The sequence below is a fragment of the Carassius gibelio genome, chromosome A21 (assembly GCF_023724105.1).
Source record: "Carassius gibelio isolate Cgi1373 ecotype wild population from Czech Republic chromosome A21, carGib1.2-hapl.c, whole genome shotgun sequence".
Classification (NCBI taxonomy): domain Eukaryota; kingdom Metazoa; phylum Chordata; class Actinopteri; order Cypriniformes; family Cyprinidae; genus Carassius; species Carassius gibelio.
The window spans coordinates 2,765,872-2,788,399 of NC_068391.1; the positions used below are offsets into that span (position 1 = coordinate 2,765,872).

Consider the following 22,528-nt stretch of genomic DNA (forward strand, 5'->3'; position numbering starts at 1 on the left):
CGTCGGGGGTCACGTGATTGTCTAGACACCCTGTCGCTTTAAAAAAAAAAAAAAAAAAGAAAGAAAAAAGAACAGGCAAGAAAAAGTGATTGTGTTGTGCAAACATTAAACAAAGTAACATGCACCATCAGACTGAGACATCAGACGCAGAGTTTATAAAGTTACAGTGTAACAGATGGAATTAGAGTTGTGTACACACACACACACACACACACACACACATAAACACACACACATACACAGACGCCAGGCGCTCAGGTCAATTCTCATTAAGAATGAATCACACAAACTCAACAAATGTTTAAAAATTATTTTAAAAGTTATGAAATTTGCATAGCGATTTAACAAAAAAAAAGAAAAAAAGAAAAGAAAACATAAATATTATATATATTATTAAGAAATATGATTTATACTTTGGAACAAAATTGTTAATATTTTTAATCAATTCTTAAGTAATTTTTTACATTATTTGTAAAATCATTTTAATACCACTACTTCTAATAATAATAATAATACTATTAAATAATAAACTCATCATTATTTACTGTATTTTATTATAGATTAGTATTTATTAACATTATAATTGTACATATTCTAATTAAAATATATTTATTATTTAATATTAATTTATTATATAATATTGAAAAATATTAGAATTAATATTGTTGTACACATATGTACATTGTTATGTTGGGGGAAAAGTTAAATTATTTAAATAATTATTATTATTTTGATTATTATATTGACAGTTTTTATGAATGGGTGAACATGTTTCTGTCTGTATAAGAACACAAGAACTGCTGCCGTCTACTGGCGAGAAATAATTCACATTTTCAAAGCACACACACACACACACACACACAGTGACTGGGGAGTCAGTAACGGTAATACAAATTATTTTTCTGAGGAAGTGCAGAGTTTTGCTGCATCGGATGAGTCACTCATAAACAGCTCAGCAGCTCTCATGTCTGGCATCAACTGGACGCTCCTATGGCAAGCCAAAAGGGTCAGAATTACGCCTAGATTAAACGCGTTTGCATACAAAACGCCGTTTTTTACGGCGTTTAAAACGGTATTAGCGCCGTAAAATACGCCGTCCTTATAACAGACGCCGTAAAAAACGCGCGTAAACCGTAAAAAAACGCCGTAAAAAACGGCGTTTTAGTGTTTGCAAAAAGCGCCGCTTTTAACGCCGTCAGCTTGCCACAGGACGCCGTAAAAAACGCCGTTCGGAATGCACAAAAGCGCGCGTTATTTACGGCGTTTTCCTTGTAGTATAATGAGCCACGCCCGCTGATTTCCACAGCCAGTAATAATGAACTGTTCTCACCCAATCAAAGACGAACAGAACCAGACCAGACTAATTTACCACAGATCGTTTAAGCGGAAGAAGTGCCTGTGAACTGATAGGAATATTAAGTAACTTTTTATATATTTTAATCGCTACAAACATTGAACATAGGCCGATTACACATCTTTATCCTACTTGAATGTAACTGTTAATTATTTAACAATTACAAACACTAGTTTATATATCATTTACTACCCAAATACCTTTTATGTATATACATAAGTGCTGGTTCGAAATTTGCTTTGAGTCATTTAATTTCCAATACAAGAAATCATACATGATAACTGAAGTCGACCAGAGAGTGTGTAAAAGCTGTGCAGCTACAGAAGTTGGAGGCAATGGTCCTAGTCTTTTTGACCACTATACACCGCTACAACCGCTGGTTCGAGCCCCGCTCCAAACTGATTCTGGTATACAGGGGAGTTTATTTGCTGTTTAACAAACAAATATACGTTGAGGCATTGCTTCCACACATATCATTTTTTTCCGCTCTCATGATAATAATGAGTTGTTTAGTTAAAACGGCATATTTTCTCGTAATAACGAGATGTTACGTCCTTAAAACGACACATTTCTTTCTCAACAACATTTCATAAAAAACAGTATGATTTTCCAGTTATAGATTACATAATGTGAGCAAGCGAAGCGATTGTCCAAGCTGCTGTCGCCGTGGTCCTGACATAAAAGAGCATCTGCACGCTACTGAAATTCGAAGAATACACTGTTTTAAATGTATAGTAATATTTTTACTGTAACGTCATGCTTATTTGGATTAATGTCCAATCTTACTACAATATTCTATCCAATAACTGCATTCAGACCAAGAGGATATGACATGATCAAATCAAACCAGTTACAAAAAGAAAAAAAGAGGAGTGACAGTTTGATTTTATTATTATTACATCACTATTATTAATATTTCGTTCTGTCTGAAAAACGGAAAAACGAAAATGAAGCTATATTTTTCGTATTTTTTTGTTTGTGGATAAAAATGAGCTTATGCATTTGTGCGTGAGCGGCCCTGAAACGCCACTTTTCAACTCAGCCTGTCTTCACTGTCTGTCCTAAAGCAGAATAAGAGTTCATCTGATACAGCTTTGCAATTTAGTCACATCGTTTCTTCATATTGTTTGGCTGTTGCGACTATATTTCTTGCAAATATAGATCTCATATAAAGAGCAACACTGCACTTCTCGGGTCGGTGGCGTCTGGGCATCTGCATTGTCCTCGCCTCACACCCACGCTCAGCGCAGCCTATTCCTTAAAGCCTGGAATATACCCCACGCCCAAAGATTCGATGCGACGCACGGCTCGATTCAGGTAAAGATAGCAATGTATAGTCAATAATATATAATAATCGGACTAAAAATGGGCCTAACGCCGCCCACGCATGTGAAAGAAATATTAAAGAATAGTTTATTTGCTTTTATTTGTTTTTACCCACGAAAAAAACATCTAGCTTAATTTAATTTTTCCGTTTCTCAAACAAAACGAAATAACAACAACAATAATAATAGTCTAATAATTATAAAATCAAACCGTTTGTCACTCAAATAAATAAAATATAAAAAAAACATTTTTTTTAACAGCAGAGAGAAGTGCATGTGGGTGACATAAAACAATTGCATGTGCATGTCAGTGCTGCTATATTGTTAGCTAAAACTTTTTAAAGGCTCAAATGAAATAAAATAAAAATTTAAATAAAAATAAAACAAATCTATTCGATTAAAAACTTAAACTGAAAATAAAGATGCTGCCTCCACAACAAAATAAATTAAATAACTAAATTAAGTAAGTTCTAAACAACAACAAAAAATAAATTAATATTCTGTCAAATACAGAGTTTTAAACAGTATCTGCGCCGCAAAATACGTCGTTGTGATAACAAACGCCGTAAAAAACGTGCGAAAATACCCCAGTGACGCCGTATTTGACGGCGTTTTAGTGTGTATGAAAACGCCGTTTTTTACGCCGTTCATGTTGCCATATGACGGCGTAAAAAACGTCGTTTTGGTTGCACAGAGAACGCGTTACGGCGTTTTGCTAATAGTATAATGAGCCACGCCCACTGATTCCTACAGCCAGTACGTATGAACGGTTTTCCAATCGGCCAATTGTAATGCTGCTCATTAAAACTGCTCGGTCGGTGCCACATTATTTTATATTTGCCTGTTACATTTTTATTTTGAGCAAATCTGAGTCGTGATACTCTGTTCGTGTTTTCTGGATAATCGCAAATGTCAGTACAATTTAAATGAATTAAAGATTGTTTAAAGCAGTGGTTCTCAAAGTGTGTTGCGAGTAGCACTAGTGGTACTCAGGCTCCCTCTAGTGCTACGAAGAGGAATCACTAAATGAAACATTAATGAACGTTAATAAATTTTAATTTGATCTTTATTTGAGTAAAGTTGTTTTTTTGGTTGTGTTGTTGTTGTTTTACATCTAAGTACAGTACAGTTTTTATTTCACTTTTGGTACAACACATTTTAATTCAATCATTTTTTTTCATTTACCGGTATGTAAGCACAGTACAGTGTTAATGCTCAAACTGTGTATTTACAATGTTGAAGTGGCTGACAACAATAAATAAAACTGCCTCGTGTAAAACTGTGCAGAGCTGTAGCTGAATAGTTAGGCCTACGCTGCTGAAATGTAATGTTGCTCATTATGGTGCTGCTTGGAGAGCCAAATATTTTCTGAAGTGGTTGGTATAAAAAGTTTGAGAACCACTGGTTTAAAGAAATGGTATAAAATGAATTCATGCTTTTTAAGAACTTCTCAGTAAAACATTTATTCTTTCCCCTTGTAGAGTCATCAAGGATCCAACTTATTATGCAATAAATTATGCAAAAAATATTTGGCAGAAGAGCTGGGCCAACAGATGAAACTGGTTCACTTTCATTAAATGGACAAAACATAGACCTAACCTTTTCAAGTTTGTTTAGAGTATGTCCCGTTATACATTATTACTTTCATGTTTTTATTTCTTGACTCCAAAAAAAAAAAAAAAACTGTCCCCAAAACATACAATTTTTTTTTTGGGAAAGTTGGTCATGTTTTTACATTTTTATAGACCCAAATAAGTGCTGCTTGTGGCAATGACTTTAATAGTCATTATTTTAATATGTAAATATGTTAAGATGTTGTAGTAGTCATTTTAATTTTAGGTCATGTGAATCAATGTCTGTGTTTAGGTCTTGTGGAATGTTGGTGAAATAAAAGTGCCAAGTTTCCACACCAAATTTGTTTTCTGATTTATTATTTAACAGTCAAATACATTCAGATCTTGCCCCACAATTTTTAACAGAGCTGAAAGAAAAAAAAAAAGGTGACGTTTATACTTTTCCAAATCCGAGAGATCCTTTAATTGCAAGGAGCATTAATTCCCTGAATTCCTCTTCCTCTGACACACCTCTTGGCAGGTAGAGAGTCAGGGCACAGGTTGACGCATATGGAATTCTTCGGGTAGGCTCCTCTTGGTCATAAAATTCCACTTGGCACTTTTGCTGAAAGCCTAGTGGAGGGACAGAATCTGCTGCAGTTACAAACACTAGGACATCCTCAAAAGAAATGCCCACCTCTTCTTCTGTTTGTGTAAAAAAAAAAAAAAAAAAATGTAAAAGGCAAGAAGCAAAATCTAATTACATTATAAAACAGTATGCAGTTAAAAAAAAAAACACTTGCCTTGAATCAACATTAGCCAGCACTCCCACTGGAAGACAGTCTCCTCCTCAAGGTCTCGCCTGTTGCTCCCTGGTGAACTCCAGACAATGTTGAAGAGGTCTCTGATGTCATGTCTTGTCAGTGGCCTTGTTGTGGTAGTAAACAGGGGGAGGAAAGCTCTCCAATTATTAACCACCACCTCCCACAACCGGCCACAGGAGTTCAGCCCAGAAGTAAACTGCTGGATCATACTAGCCACTCTGAACAGAAAAAAATTGTATCTAGATTACTCCAGTGAATTATCATGAGGGTAATATACTAATATGAAATAAATGCTTCGTTAGTACAAAGAATTACACAAGAGAAGTACTATTTACATAATAAATAGGTATATAGTTTATCAACCAAATGTTACACTGCGTCACGATTCAGTCATGGAAATGAGAGGTATGTGAGCCCAGCAGAAAGTTCAGATTTTAGTTTTGTTTTAAATAAGTTATAGGCTTAGCATTTAAAATAAATGTTGTTTGTAAATAATGGCAATATAATTTATTTTATGACATACAGTTAAGCAAAACACGAGGAAGAGTGTTTTTCCTAATATCAGGACCTTTGCAAATGTTTATTGAACTGAATCAATATAACAAGAAGTACGGTATTTTGAGCGAGTTTACTATTAATAGTAACTATTGTAACTATTTTCTCATTTTGCTCTATTTCGACAAAGAGTCCAAAAAAAAGCCACAGCAGAACAATGCCCTCTTCAAGCAACAGCAGCCTTTCGTATTAAATTATTCACTTTATTCCTCATTGAATGAATCAGCCATTTGATTTATGATTTAATGTCTTACTCTAAAGACTGTAACTTGCCGCAACCTATCATCTGTTTTACTTTTATATTGCTATTATATTCAAACTTTATATATTTAAAACATTAATATGATAGTGTTAGGCAATTACATATGTAGCTATGTAATTAAACACAACATGCAATAAATAATTGTGTATATCAAATCCATCTGGCTTCTTTAACTGTCTACTCGGAAGCACTATCAATTGTTAGTGTTAAATGCAAAAACATTACATTTATTCAAAATTAATTTACCAATTTACTCATTTAACATTAACGGATCCCCAGGTATGCGTACAGCGGTGACAGACAAACACATATAATGTAAAGATGTTAACTCAGATGACAGTTATCCATTTTCACCTGTAAAACTGAACAGACAACTGAACATCAGCAGTAATGAGGTGCATTGGAGTGATGTCACCGCCCCTCTTCATCTGATTGGCTAGAGGAGCTGTCACTCTAGAACTGGTGGACCAATAATGATGCTTAAACCCTCCCTGAATTACATGAAACTCTAACTGCAACATTTGGAAGAAGCACAGAAAGTGGAAACAAGAGCTAAGGACATGAGCATACAAAAAATAAAATATGTGCAGAAAATTGAGCACAAAAAAACTAATATAATCAAGGAAAACATGAATTTGTTTTAATTTGTAAATTTTGTGTAATCTAATATTACTTGTATTTTTTAATTTTGGTTTCATGCTTGTTATTTTTTTATCCATGACTGAAATATATTTGGCTGTAATCTGGTCCCATAGGATGGATTTAATGACATATGAATGGAACAACATGTCCACTCTGAATATAGACATTACTTTAGAATGAAGAAGACCCAACATAGTGCACCTTATTAGGAGATTTATTTAGGATAAATTTGACAGTTGAAAGTCACAGTAAATAATATTTATTTTTTTACCTGTGGTAGATGTAGTGAGTTACTAACTGCCCATAAACTGTGGTCAGATCACTCACTGAGGCTGTGAAAATGTTGGGTACCCCACAGTCACAAATCCAGTCCCCCAGGGAGTTTTTTAGCTCTGTCAGCTCCTCTGCAGTGCTGCATCTGACAACCTTTTGTTATAGAAAAACATGTTACTGAATACATTGTTCTCCTTAGATGAGCAAATAACTACATTATGTGGCATGTAAAATTACTTTTGTTACCTTTGCCAGCTTTTCTACAAGGTCATTTTCCAGGAAATTTGTACGATCAAATGTGCTGAGGTCTGGTTTCTGGCCACACATTAACATAAAAAGCTCCTTGTTTATGCACTTAATGCCTGGTCCATTGTGAATTATTGACCAGGCCATTAGTCTTCCTGCTGTATAAAATTTATTTTCATCTAGAGCCTTCTGATCGTAGCTGAAGAGCAACTGTCCAGGTTTGCCCTCAAATATCCCAAGGTTGCTTTGGAGCTCAATCATGAGGAGTCTAAAAAAAAAATAAAAAAAGTACTGTAGCCTGAATACATTGTCACAAAAGTCTGTAAACACCTTAGGCTTGGGATTTTGGAACATATCATAAATCCTCAACATTTCATGATAAGTTTGCATTAATAAGAAACAACAAATTGTAATTAATTATCTAATAAAAATATATAATTTAATTAAATAAAATATTTTATTAAATCATGTACCTATCAAAGTAATGTCACCCTATTCAAGGCAGAAAAAAAAAGATATTTCTAAAGCACCTGAGCACCTGTTCCTGTAACTCCTGTTCCTGTAGTTATTGCATTGTATTAGTGATGTGATATACAGCAAAGTATGGTGACCCATACTCAGAATGCACTAGCAGCACAAAGGTTCATTTGGGTTCAATTCAGGTAACACACATACTAATAAAAATGTAAACATTGAAAGCAACTACGACTCAAGTTTAATCCAATAATCAAATGTTACAGCTGCCAAAGGGACATGTCTGACTGTCACATGGATATACTGATATTATTGTCATCAAAAAATTATTAATTATTGCAACACTTTAATGTTGTTTAATGTATTTACGGCAACAACAAGTAAGGACTTAAGCTGGGGGAAGTCGTGGCCTAGTGGTTAGAGAGTTTGACCCCTAACCCTAAGGTTGTGGGTTTGAGTCTCAGGCCGGCAATACCACGACTGAGCTGCCCTTGAGCAAGACACTGAACCCCCAACTGCTCCCCGGGCGCCGCAGCATAAATGATGCCCACTGCTCTGGGTGTGTGTTCATGGTGTGTGTGTGCACTTTGGATGGGTTAAATGCAGAGCACAAATTCTGAGTATGGGTCACCATACTTGACTGTATGTCGCGTCTCTTTCACTTTCATATTGTCCAAAAATCCATTTTGAAACCTATGGAACTTTCAAACTTTTGAAGGGCTCTGTAGACATTATATACATATCATTTCTAATGTACCTGAAAAATTCTCTTCTTGGACCCCCATAGTCTTCCGCCATTTCTCCAACAAACTCTATATTCGGAGTTTTGTGCCACTCAAAGTACCCTCTCGACAGTGCCACACATGCACTCTTTAAAATGTTTTTACGTCTTGCTATGACAGTTATGTGAGAATAGGAGTCCAGGTTGTCCTCACAAAAGTCCTTAAGAATTTCTGGTAGTTCTCTGTCAAGCTGAAAATACAAAATAAACAAATTATCACCAACATATGAAATGCATAAAAATAATTTTTCATTTGTGTGATGCACCAAAATTAATAATTCAAATGTTTTTTCCTCTGAGAAAAAAATCTTAATGCTTTAAATACGTTTGAATATAACTCTACACCCTTGCATCATTTAATATACACGGATCTATTGAACTGAATAGGATCATTATTCCTTCCTCCAATCATTCGACCGAGCTCAGATGAGATCACAATGGCATCACTTTTTACAATGTTGGACACATAACGGTAATTAATATGATTTTGCTTGTCTATGTTATAAAACTGCTAATAATGTGTTGCTGATGTTGCACAAACCATGTTCGCATTCGCGAGTCAGATAGCTGTCTTCTAAAAATCAGTATCCTTAGAAATGCTTTGAACAGCTCAGAAGGTCAGTGGAGAAAAACATGTTAGTTCATCATAATATTGTTATGTGCATCATACACCCGCTATATTGCTAAATCTACACGATTTGTCATATCAACAGAAAAATATACCAGCATAACCTTTGTTTGAGACTCCTTCGCGCGGTCAGTTAATGATATGCTAAAGCCCACCGGCACATTGACGTGATTGGTTACAAGGTAGTTTATGATGTCATAAACACCAGCGATTTCAACTGAGACACACGAAAACCAAAAGTGTCTTGTCAACTTTAATAAATGATCCTATGGGTCGTGTTTTAGGGAAAGCATGTTAAAAACAGCAGATGAACATATAAACAACTTTAAAAACTTGATTTTAACCACAGGGGGACTTTAAGTTTGACATGCTTAGTATCTGGAACTTTTTTTAAGTTTACATGTAGGGCAGGGTGATATATTAAAAAAAATTATATCTCGATTTTGTCAATATTTAGTGTGTGAGTGTTAGATTGATGGATGGATGGATAGATAGAATACATACAATTGGACTATTATTCCGGACTGGAGAAGCCAGAAGTACTTCTTCAATGTCGGATCCGGAGTCTATATAGAAGTCCTCCCTAATTGCAACAAAATATGTACAAAATTGACAAATATTTTTATTATTGCCATATTTTACACAACATATTTTAACGAATTATTAAATAAAAAAAATCTTCTGAATTTCAGCAAGACATAAAACTAGGGGTGCACGATATATATCGGCCGATGATCAATGCACATCTCGTCAGTAAAGTCGGTTCTCTAATCAGCAGTAAATTCCATCAGGTGCATGATTTCACATAGAGCAGCTGTTACTACACAGAGCCGTTGATCACAGACAAGCTGCGCAAATCCAGCTTGTCTGCTGATTAGAGAACCGGCTTTACTGACGAGATGCGCATTAATCATCGGCCGATATATATCGTGCACCCCTACATAAAACACATTGAAATTCACTGAAGATGATCATGATGGATGGGGTGTTCTTACACTGGGATTGTGTAGGTGTGGGCTGCATGGCTGCCGCTTCCTGTGGCCAAGCTTGCAGAGGTGGGGGCTGCATGGCTGCCGCTTCCTGTGGCCAAGCTTGCAGAGGTGGGGGCTGCATGGCTGCTGCTTCCTGTGGCCAAGCTTGCAGAGGTGGGGGCTGCATGGCTGCCGCTTCCTGTGGCCAAGCTTGCAGAGGTGGGGGCTGCATGGCTGCCGCTTCCTGTGGCCAAGCTTGCAGAGGTGGGGGCTGCATGGCTGCGGCTTCCTGTGGCCAAGCTTGCAGAGGTGGGGGCTGCATGGCTGCGGCTTCCTGTGGCCAAGCTTGCAGAGGTGGGGGCTGCATGGCTGCGGCTTCCTGTGGCCAAGCTTGCAGAGGTGGGGGCTGCATGGCTGCCGCTTCCTGTGGTCAAGCTTGCAGAGGTGGGGGCTGCATGGCTGCCGCTTCCTGTGGCCAAGCTTGCAGAGGTGGGGGCTGCATGGCTGCCGCTTCCTGTGGTCAAGCTTGCAGAGGTGGGGGCTGCATGGCTGCGGCTTCCTGTGGCCAAGCTTGCAGAGGTGGGGTCAACCTGGCACATAGGGTTTTTTTTTAAAAAGAAAATGAAACTTACTGGAAAAATCATACAGACATAATCATATAATAATTACAATATCTAGACAAGCTCTATTTTAGCTTGACAAAGCCTAGCATTAAAAAAAATAGATGAAAAACCTTGAAATTTGTATGGTTTGACCGAGAGGTAAATAAACATGCTTTCACATGATGCTAGCATGTTTTAGAAAAATAATATTTTTTAAATAGTAAATCACTATAACAAATTATTACTAAAAAACATTGTGATGTCATCCAGACACTATCAAAATACTGATTTTTACGTGTATACAGCCTAATTCCATTCTCCCTTTCAACCTACTGTATATTGTAAATATGTGGAGTGGCATCTCAGCCAAAGAATATGAATAAAGAACAATGTAAAATTGTGTATGTTTTACAGAGGTTGTTCTAATGAACACTATGACAGAGTTCAAATCACTGTGGCCGCTAAGGGGCATCGATTAGAATGCCAACACAAATTGTTCCCGTCTTCAGATTTATTAAAGGTGCAAAGTGAATAATAATGATGTAATACAATTGTGCTTATTTGTCTTTATGGGTGTTTGTGTGGTTCTGTAAAGAAAACAGACAAAGTAAAAATATACAGTCAGTCAGTTCCTAGACAAACATAAGTAAAACTTAGCTCACAAGGTTTACACTAACAAAGCAAGATGAAGCACTGAACCCAGTATAGCATGCCAGGCTATCTTATCATAACTGCCTTATTACTTGCAGCATTTACATGAGTAACTTATGCCTCTCTATGAAATGCAGGTGTTGTAAACGAGGAAGGGGGGTGATTATGTGCTTACCTTGGATAACAAAGAAACTATCACTGAACAGAATGAAGTTAAGGAAGACATTTACAAGAAGGCACTAAATATTTCTGGACAACAGGTCCGCCATTATTGAACTGGTAACTCAATTCGCGGTAAATTTACGTAATGACGGAGTTAAAACGGCATAGTTTTAATCCTTATTAATCCTTAATGCAAATAACAATGCACAACAGGTGTACTTACTGGATTTTGAACGCACATGGATGAAAACTAAAGACTATTTACAATATTTATGACTGTACAGCACCTCTGTCTCACACATGAGATCTCCCCAGAACTTTGCATACTAAATGGCCACAGTTTTCTTGTGCATGAGGGGAGTAAAGTGCATTCTGATTGGCTGCTTCAGTAGCAACCGATGAAATTATCTGAAACAGGTCAGTACTTTGCCACAGAGGCAAAATCAGAGGCAAAATGTGAAGACTTGTTCTGTGTTAACAGAGAGAGTAAGAGGTGAAGGAATTTTTGTTTTGTTTTGTTTATTTATGGTTCAAGATGTCTGTCACACAGGTTCCATCCCATGATGCATATTTAACAAGCAAACGCCTATGGGCAATACAACGATTCTTTGAATATTTTATTATTGTACTGAATGATTTCACTCACCTTCGGGCGAATATACAGGGCTGATCTACCCAATGCATTTCTTGAGTGAATCTGATCAGGATTAAAACTTTCCAACTGCAATGGGACTATCTGTCGTTGGCTGTTGACTTTGCATAGCTCAAAATCTTCTGGCAGATCAGGAAAATGAACTCTTAGTGCCTGTTTGAATTGTTCTTCATTCAGATCACGTCGCACCACAACGCGGCAGGGTGGAGTGAAATCTGAAAGAAAAAAACTATTTCAGCTTTCATGTCAAAAAACATCCAATCAATTAAAAAAAGTATTCACATATGTGAACTCACCCCTGTTTGATCTACAATGGCAAATGGTGGCGCTTTTTAGCATTGAAACTTTAAAAGTTATTTGTCTAGGTGTTCTCACTCTGCACCTTCTTTGACGGATCGGTCCACCACCGCTTGCATTACGGAACATCTCAAACCTTTATAAAACAAAAAGAATAAAATAAATACCAATATATATATATATATATATATATGTGAATATGAATCATCATTGCATTTTCTAGGGGCAGTTTTCTTTTTATTAGGTTGGCTTGAGAAAGCCAACCTACTAATCTGCTACTTAATCTTTTTATTCTTCTTCTGGGACTAAATTATCAACTCTAACTCCTAGAGGTTTAACTCTACAGACTTTAAACTCAGCCCATCTCTTCAGACTGATCTCGCCGGGTGTGCTATATCTTTTCTTACTTATTGGACTTAACGGTTTTCATAAAAATGAAGATTAAAAATCTTAAAATTCCCATAGACTTTCATTGACGGAATTTTCAATGAAAGTCAATGAAATAGTACATAGAGCTTTGCTTCTATGTACTATTTCTAATACATTTAAACTCATTCAAACTCATCTAATCTATCTATCTATCCTAACAACATGCTAATAATGTTACAAACATGCTAGTCACATGCTAGAAACATGCTAGTAACTTGCTAATCATGCTAATGACATGCTAGTAACATGCTAATAATGCTAGAAAAATGCTAGCAACATGCTAGTAGCTTGTTAATCATGCTAGCAACATGCCAGTAACATGCTAATCATGCTAGAAACATGCTAGGAATGCTAGAGACATGCTGGTAACTAGCTAATCATGCTAACAAAATGCTAGTAACACCCTAGCAACCACCCTGAGTACCCTAGCAACTGCCTAGCAACAACCTAGCAAACAACCCAGGTAGCCTAGTTACACCTTAACAACCAACCCGGGTATCCTAGCAAACGCATAGCAACACCCTAGCAACCAACCAGAGTACCTTAGCAACCTCATAGCAACACCCTGAAACTGCTCCGGGTACCCTAGCAACTGCATAGCAACACCTAAGTAACTGGCCCCGGGTACCCTAGCAACCGCATAGCAACACCTTAGCACCCACCCCAGGTACCCTAGCAACCACATGGCAACACCCTAGCAACCACCCTGAGTACCCTAGCAACTGCCTAGCAACAACCTAGCAAACAAACCAGGTAGCCTAGCCACACCTTAACAACCAACCCGGGTATCCTAGCAAACGCATAGCAACACCCTAGCAACCAACCAGAGTACCTTAGCAACCTCATAGCAACACCCTGAAACTGCTCCGGGTACCCTAGCAACTGCATAGCAACACCTTAGTAACTGGCCCCGGGTACCCTAGCAACCGCATAGCAACACCTTAGCACCCACCCCAGGTACCCTAGCAACCACATGGCAACACCCTAGCAACCACCCTGAGTACCCTAGCAACCGCATAGCAAGACCTCAGCAACCATCCCGGGTAATCTAGCAACCACATAGCATCACTCTAGCAACCTACCCAGGTACCCTAGCAACCGCAAAGCAACATCCTAGCAACCACCCAAGGTGCCGTAGCAACTGCATAGCAACACATAGAAACCACATAGACACACGCTACAGTCTATTAATCTACATCTAAAATTTCTAATTTAATTTAATATTTCTTATCTATCTATCTTTCTGATACATTGCATTGTCTACAAAACTTTAATACTAATTTAAACTTCAAACTAGTTAAAACTGAAAACCTTCAAACTTAAAGCCTTTAAGCTACTTTCAAATGTTCTAGCTAGGCTTTCTCAGGCCAACCTAAAGTTGGTCTTGACAAACTTTTTTACCTAGTTATGATTAATATCTTATTTGTATCAAAAATATAACATTATATAACATTATTTCACCTAAACATGGGGGATAAGATGATGAAACCTGTTATTTTTCAGTAATCAAGTCAGTAAACAACAATCCTGTGTTTTACTAGTGCAGCAATACTGATCTATAAAAACAGGATTGCTCTGAGGCCAAAACAAGTAAATGTTGGTATTCCCACACATTTTATTATCTTAATATAAAATTATCTGATTTTAATGAGAAAACATTACCAAGTCACGTTTTTTTTTTTATTTAAAGTCTTGTAAATTCTTACAATGCAAAGCAAAACGTCCAAAGTACTTGCTTACATATTTATTAAGTCAGGAACTTCCCTGCTTATTGAAGAGTTTAGTTTATCTTCATTACAGTAGTTAACATATCAAATCAGACAACTCAACATAGCCTATGTTCTAAACATAATGAAGTGCTCATTCTGGTGTCTGAATAAAGATTGCTCCAATCAAAATGATGCAGGTACACCTTAATTTTCAATACAATAATATAATAATATAGTCATAGACATGTAATTGTAATAAAAATTGTATATCCGAATGAATTGCTGCTAATAACGAATTATGTATGTTTAATATTTTCTGTATAACGCATAATTACGCACATAAAGAAATATATTTTGTTATGCCAGTCATCTGTGTCCACAGAAATCTGATATATGGTCAAAACACGCTTGATCAACCATGTACAAGATTTCTGTAGTGTGCAGTGAGTAGACACTCATCACAACGATTTCTATATATTGCTCATCCTATATTCTGTATGAATGATACACTGCAAATTAATAATGATTTTAGATCATTCTTTGACCTCTGTAGTTTGGGCACCAATATGGCCGCTCTAGCAGCCTACAGAATAATAGATATGATTTTACCCATTTCTTGCAAAAGTTATGCACTATGTATTATGAAAATATGCATGGATATCGTACAAGCATATTTGGGTTTTTTTTTTTCTGTGCGATTGACATTTCAAATCTAACGTTACTTGTTCAAGAGTAATTATTAACATTGTGGAACAGACAATTAATTTAGAAGTTTTATGCAATGGTCTGAATTTATTTAGATAACTGGCTAAAAGATTTTACAACATTTGAAAATATCCAATACGTATCCAAACGTTACATACCTATCCAGTAGTGCTGTCTGCTCCTCTTCTGGAGGGTCTTCATTAAGAAGTCGATGAAACTGAGCATTCATTCGGTCTCTTATCTCATGGATTCTTCTTCTGAATCGGTTTTCATCCACCATACTTGATAATACGATCAATACTTAATAGTTAATTGACATCATATTTAATTTATAATACTTCAATTAAAACTGATTCTCACCGTCATTCGAGCCTTGATTAACCAAAAGTGCGCCAAAACTACGCGGGATGATGTATGCAGTAAGGCCCGCCTACTTAAAGGAACAGTTCAACTCAATAGACCGTTCGTATTTTTATATATATATGTATATATGTATATATATATATATATATATATATATATATATATATATATATATATATATACATACATATATATATATATATATATATATATATATATATATATATATATATATGAAAATCATATTCAAAGACCTTCGAAAGACAATGTACAGCTGTTAGAGTTATATCATGTTCCATTAGAACTCAAATTTTTGAAATGTGCAATCCCAAAATAATAACAAGAAGAAAAACAAGACGAGAGAAACAATATGAACGAATATAAACAAATATAATGGTACAATACCAACCGCAAAGAATATTAAATATTAAACTAGATTAAATGATTTACACAATCTTTACATGCAGTATAGCTTCCTGAGTGACAGGAAGTCAGATTATCTAAAATTAAGTCAGATTATTTGAAAAATAAAAAAGAATGATTTTTCTTTGAAAATTTACATTTGTGATTATAAAATTTGGCAAGGTAGTAGTAGCCCAAATTAAGAAGAAATTTAAAATGAGAAGAGTCTAACTTCGAATAGTCGCTAAAGAACATTTTTTGACTTAGAAGTTTAAGGATAGATACATTTTAACAAAGACTGAAGTAAATCCAAAATAGTAGCTATGTAATATACACAAATTCAAACTAATTTAAACTGATGAAAAAATAAAATCGCTATCCTGGAGTTTGCATGCGACAGACTCGAGAACACAGTCTTCTAGACTCCCTTATGCATCCACCTGGACCTCTTTCGTCCAAAAGGAGTGTCAGAAGAATAGGAATTTAAAGAATTATTGTTCCTTGCCCTAAAAGGATCTCTTGGCTTTGGGAAGTTGTAGGTTAAGTGTTCTAAAACTTTTAAAGTCACTAAGCCAGGGCTGTCCAATCCTGCTCTTGGAGGGACACTGTCCTGAGAGTTTAGCTCCAACCCCAATTAAACACACCTGATCCAACTATTCAAGGTTTTTAGACCTACAGGAAATTTCCAGGTAGTTATGTTGTGGTAAGCTGGAGGTAAACTCTGCAGAACAGTGGCCATCCAGGACAGAGTTTGGACACCCCTGCCCTAATTTTGTCATATTCAATATTTCTGAATGATTAAAGGGATGGTTCACCCAAAAATGAAAAATTCTCACATCATTTATTCTAAACCCTTCTATACAGGTTTTTATAAACCTGTATAAAATTCCTTTGTTCTGCTCAACACAAGACATTTGAAAGAATGTCAGTTAACAAACAGATCTCATCCCGCACTGACTGCCATAGTAGTTAACATAAGTACTATGGGGGAATAAGATCTGTTTATTTTGTTTTCTGACATCTTCAAATGTGTTGTGTTCAGCAGAACAAAGGAATTTCATGAGGGTTGAGAGTAAATGAAAGAATTTTCATTTTTTGAAAAACTATACCTTTAAGTAGTGTTACTGTTCATATCTTTGTTTACAAGTCACTGAGTATTTAATGTGATTGACAAATGAAATAGAGGTGTTTAAACCCACCTACCCAGCCCCTGCACCAAGGAATGCAAGAACTACAGAAGATGAGAGGAATGTTGGTTTTAAATGGCTTTAATAACTCAAGTATACCTTTAGTATTTTATATAAAATGGATGTTATTATGAAATATTAAAAACAATTTTTTAAAATCCTAAAAACTTTTTACATTTTTAAATGACAATTCCGGTAAACATTTTCTGGTGATGTAAAAGTAAATCAGAGGACACTTAATGTGGGAAATAGAAACTTTTATTTTCAAGTTCCAAATGGTGACCGTGCTATTTGTGATGTTTATTTTAAAATTTCACACAATCTTAAAGGGTAAGTTTACCCAAAAATGAAATTTCTGTCATTAATTACTCACCCTCATAATGTACCAAACCTGTAAGACTTTCATTAGGCCTCAGAACACAAATGATAGACATTTTAGATGAAACATGAGAGTAAAAACAAGAATTCGAAACAAGATTCATAAAGAATCTAAGCTTCGTGAATTATTGTTCAGAGATCGTCCTTCACTAGATAGTTGAAAAAGTTGTTTTGTTTTTGCGCACCAAAACTATTCACGTCACTTTATAATATTAATGTTGAAACACTATCAATGTCTTTTAATACCCTTCTGGACCTCAAAAGATGCAGTACCATTGCTGCTTATGTGGATCATCCTTGGATTTTACCAAAAATGTCTTAATTTGTGTTCTGAGGACAAACAAAGGTCTTACAGGTTTGGAGCAACATGAGGGTGAGTAACTAGTGACAAATTTCATTTTTGGGTGAGCTAACCCTTTAACCATACTTATATATTGTAACAGCTACTCAAAATATAACTTCAAGTGGATCTATCCACACCCACAACAAACTTCAGTGGTTGGCTTACCAAAAATTCAGTGTCCATATAATTAGTCAGTGGTGACCATAATCTGCGATTACAGAAATAACCATTTATTTTTCTTTAATGTTGGGGATTCAGAGATGTCAAAAGAGACAAAACATTTCGAAGGACATCCACTCCGAGTTGTCCCCTTGAACCACCAAGTGGATTAATTTGTGCAACAAGTTGCTCTAAGGCAGCACTCTCCAATGTGAAGTCACTTTGAGGAACAGCTACTCCCTCTGGCCAGTCAAACACTGGTGCCTCCTGCAAACTTGATTCTGCTGCCGGTGCCTGAAGAACAGGTTCATTTGCTGGCCCAGCTGTTCTGCCAAAGATCTCTTCCATTGCAGTGGTTCGCTGTCCTTGTTGTTCCAGGCAGCCTCGAACAAATATCTGCATGGGTGTCTGGTGTTGTTCTGTTCTCAGCCCATGGTTGTTCCACTGTTGAGTAAAGGCTGATAAACGCCTGTTGATCCTCGGCACATAGACAAAGTGAAGAGCCCATATGTGCATTTCATTGTCTATGTCCAAGATACTTTCAGCCTCCAGGAAGTGGAAGAGATTGTAATATACATTAGTCAATCCCCGCCACATGTCACCCCAGAGCCTCTCAATTCTTTGGTTGTGAACGCTCCTGCCTCTTATTGCGCTGCCTCTCTCTGAGCCCCTGAAAATGTTCATCATCACACAGACATCTTGGTTTTCTCCTCCATGGTCTGTTCTGACCCTAGAAGGCACTCCGTACCTGGCCACAGCATTCAAAAAGTAACTCATTACAGTGCTGCTGCGGTTGTTGTTTGAGGCACGGAGAAAGACTATGAGACGACTGTAGCCATCTATACCACCGTGAATGACAATTCTCCATCTAAAACATAAGAGAAAAATGGTTATATATAAATAAAAAGACAAACAAGTTAACCTTCAAAGTTCATTGTATTTTTGTTTTTATACTATGGAAGTCAATGGCTACCAGCATTCTTTTTAGTGTATTATTTTGTGTTCAAAGAAAGAAAGTCATACAAGTGTTGAACAAATTAAGGGTGAGTAAATGTGACGAATTTCATTTGAGTGGACAATCCCTTTAACATTTGATTGTCTTTTGCTGCAAAACCAGCCAAATCCAAGCATGAGTTTTTTTTTCCAGAAACTTTTTAGTTTATGCAGTACTCACAAAACCCTGTCATTGCCACTGCAATGCTTTTCCTTAGCCTTAGAAGGGGCAGAATCATGAGGTTAATGTATCCCTTTTGCCAGTGACAAACTATGACAGGTTCATCCGTTCAATCATACACCATCTTATTTAGTTAAAAATCTCTTTGAAAGGATAAAAACTAGGGGTGTGCAATATTGACAAAATTACATCAATACTTTCTGTGGTTTTATTGTTAATGATAATTAGAGGATATCTTGCAGAGTGTGTTATTGTGCTGGTACCTTAACAAATAATATTTTCCATTTTGTTCTTAAATTTCATCCGATTCAATTAGACATAATAGGGTTGTTACCAAGTGAATTAAACCAAGTAAAAAAAAAGTGGTTTGCAATGCAGAGGAAACCGATATCTACCTTATCAATTTGTGGTTGCCATCTAGGTGCCACAGGGAGTTTGGACCAGCAACACTGTACAACCTTCTGTGTGGTCTTTGTGACATGGCCCGTAGTGCTGCTGCCCTTGGGTTAATTCGAACCAAGCTCCTGCGTACTCTGTGTCTTTGTACACGAATTCCACCTGCCCGTAACTGTGCCCTGACAGCCTCCGATCCCAGCTGGTCATTTCCATCCACAATGTCTGTGATCATTGCATCGAGGTCTACATCGGTTATTTCAGAATACGTCAGAGAGCGATTCAAATGGAACCTCCTGGAACAAACATGAAAACATAAGTATTATTGCTTAAACTAATTTTGAACAATTCATTCTAAATGCTCTTTTCATGCATGACAAGTCATAAAAAGCTCATTCTAAAACCAAACTTACTTCATGCGGCGTTTGATGGTAGCCAGAGACACTTGCAGAATCTCTGCTATTGAAGGAAGACTAAAACCACACGTCCTCAGAAAGGAAAGTTGCTCTCTGGTGATGCTGTAATGGGGTGCACCTCGATCACCACTACAGGTAAGTGGAGCCTGATAACTGGAACTGGCTGCAACAATAAATTATTGTAACTCTATGATCCGTTTTAGGCCACAATAGTTTATACAATATTAGGCAAAAAGAAAAAAAGGATTTTAAATGTACTAAGATTTTTAAAGTGATGAGACAATCTCATCAATGACAATCTCATCAGAATGGCTAATGTAATAAATTCTGTTCACCATTTCAATTAATCTTCACTAAAAGTTAATATGGGATCTTTTATACTTAGAACCTGCTAGACAGACAGTTTGAAAGCTGTAGCTAGAGGGTTTAGACAGAAGACAAATAGCTAAGAAAAGATGGTTTAGAGAAAAATAGTTATTTTAGACAAGTTTAGAAACAATAGATGGAGAGTTTAGAAAAGATAGATGGATGGATAGTTTAAGAAAATGGTTATTTTAGAAAACTATTTGGATAGTTTAGAAAAGATAGACTGATAGATATAAAAGATGATAGTTTAGAAAATAAATAGACTGATAATTTAGAAATTATAGATAGACAATTAGTTAGTTTAGAAATGATAGAGATAGGGATTTTAGAAAAACAGATAGGTAGACAGCCAGAATTGTAAAAAGTTCAAAATATTACAGATATACAGTTTAGAAATTACTTACCTTGTTGTCCATGCTGCCTATGCTCTTGTACCTCTGCTATATATTCATTGAGATCCTGGAGTAACTCGTCTGCTTCTGGTGCAGTGATCAGCCTTCCTCTCGCCCATTCAATGCTTCTCTGCATTGTTTCTAGCCTTTAAAAAAAAAGCCACTTATAAGTACTGAATTTTCAGGATGCAAAATGTTCAGCAATATAATAGAAGTGATAATAAATAAGAATAGAATAAGAACATTCAACTTAATGGGCTAAAGACAGCACACAAATCCAAGGTTCAGAAACAGGGGTGTCTTAACTCAGTCCTAGAAGATCACTGTCCTGCAGAGTATAGCTCAACTTGCAATACACCGGACTAGAAGTTTCCAGTATGCTGTTGAGGGCTTGATTAGCTGAATCAGGTGTGTTTAATTGCGGTTGGGGGAAAAATGGTTGCAGGACAACGCCCGTGTTTTATATAATCTGAAACGAAGCAATCCTTACCTCACTAAAGTTGATTGTAGTACACCAGAATCTTCTGTCAGCTGTCGAGTGCAATTGTTCAGCGTCTGCTGACAACGCAAAATAAAGATTCTCCTGTCCATCTTGATGTCAACCAACCAACCAACCAACCGAATGATTAAAATAACAATCGAACTCGGATGTAAACTAGTCTGGTCTGAGTCAGGTCATCATTGATTGGATGAGAACAGTTCAAACTTATTGGTTACTGAAATCAGTGGGCGTGGCTCATTATACTACAAGGAAAACACCGTAAACAACGCGCGCTTTTGCACATTCCGAACGGCGTTTTTTACGGCGTCCTGTGGCAAGCTGACGGCGTTAAAAGCGGCGCTTTTTGCAAACACTAAAACGCCGTTTTTTACGGCGTTTTTTACGGTTTACGCGCGTTTTTTTACGGCGTCTGTTATAAGGACGGCGTATTTTACGGCGCTAATACCGTTTTAAACGCCGTAAAAAACGGCGTTTTGTATGCAAACGCGTTTAATCTAGGCGTAATTCTGACCCTTTTGGCTTGCCATACGCTCCTTTCAAACCCGAAGCTCTTCGCGAGGGGTCGCGCCCTCTGATCAATGGACGACACAATGGCGCGCGCAGGGTGACAGGCTGGCTGCGCGCGGACAGTCTGACCGCGCGTCACAATGACTGTAATGACGCAATCAGCGGCGCGCAGAGCGAACGCTTTTATGATCCACTAACGTTCCAAATAATGAAGAGAAAGAAACAGCTTCAGACTTCACGATCACAACATTCCATATGAGAGAGAGAGAGACAGAGAGAAACCCACAGAGAGAGAGAGAGAGAGAGAGAGAGACAGAGAGAGAGAGGCAGGGAGACAGAGAGAGAGAGAGAAACAGAGAAAGAGAGAAACACACACAGAGAGAGACAGAGAGAGGGACAGAGAGAGAGAGAGAGAGACAGAGAGAAACACACACACACAGAGAGAGAGAGAGAGATTCTAGAATATAATGACGACAAGGATGATGGTACGATCACTACTGTCTGTCCATCTTCCATAGATATTTTCATTTTAAATAAGTTTTTCTTTCTTTTTTTGTACATTTTCTTTCTAATTACTGATTTATTATTATTATTATTATTATTATTATTAATTAATTAATTAGTCTCACATTATTTCCACTTTTTAAGAATTGTCTAAATATATAATCCTTCATTAATAAACAATGTTTTTTTTTTCTAAATTATTTATCGAATTCTTTCAAAATAAATCTTATCTTTTTTTTTTTTACATGAATTCCTTTATCTATGCATGTATGCTCTCATTTTATTTTTATTTAGTCCAAATGGAGTCAAACTAATGCCCTGTGTCAGGTTTTTTTTCTTCATTTATG

The 22,528-nt window shown here is 36.6% G+C and overlaps 2 protein-coding genes across 2 annotated transcripts; both read right to left on the bottom strand.

The window, feature by feature from the left end:
• Window positions 1-127: 127 nt before the first annotated feature.
• Window positions 128-8,487, bottom strand: LOC127942246 (G2/M phase-specific E3 ubiquitin-protein ligase-like). The gene is made up of 5 exons (XM_052537938.1): window positions 8,266-8,487; window positions 7,035-7,302; window positions 6,787-6,941; window positions 5,036-5,274; window positions 128-132 (listed from the first exon to the last, which is right to left on the bottom strand). Exons 1-5 carry the CDS (start codon window positions 8,304-8,306, stop codon window positions 128-130), a joined length of 708 nt encoding a protein of 235 aa, XP_052393898.1. The 5' UTR covers window positions 8,307-8,487.
• An 8,802-nt stretch (window positions 8,488-17,289) lies between these two features.
• LOC127942101 (uncharacterized) lies at window positions 17,290-21,595 on the bottom strand. Its single transcript, XM_052537664.1, has 5 exons — window positions 21,159-21,595; window positions 20,681-20,814; window positions 19,908-20,073; window positions 19,497-19,790; window positions 17,290-18,795 (listed from the first exon to the last, which is right to left on the bottom strand). Exons 1-5 carry the CDS (start codon window positions 21,257-21,259, stop codon window positions 18,009-18,011), a joined length of 1,482 nt encoding a protein of 493 aa, XP_052393624.1. The 5' UTR covers window positions 21,260-21,595; the 3' UTR covers window positions 17,290-18,008.
• Window positions 21,596-22,528: the final 933 nt, after the last annotated feature.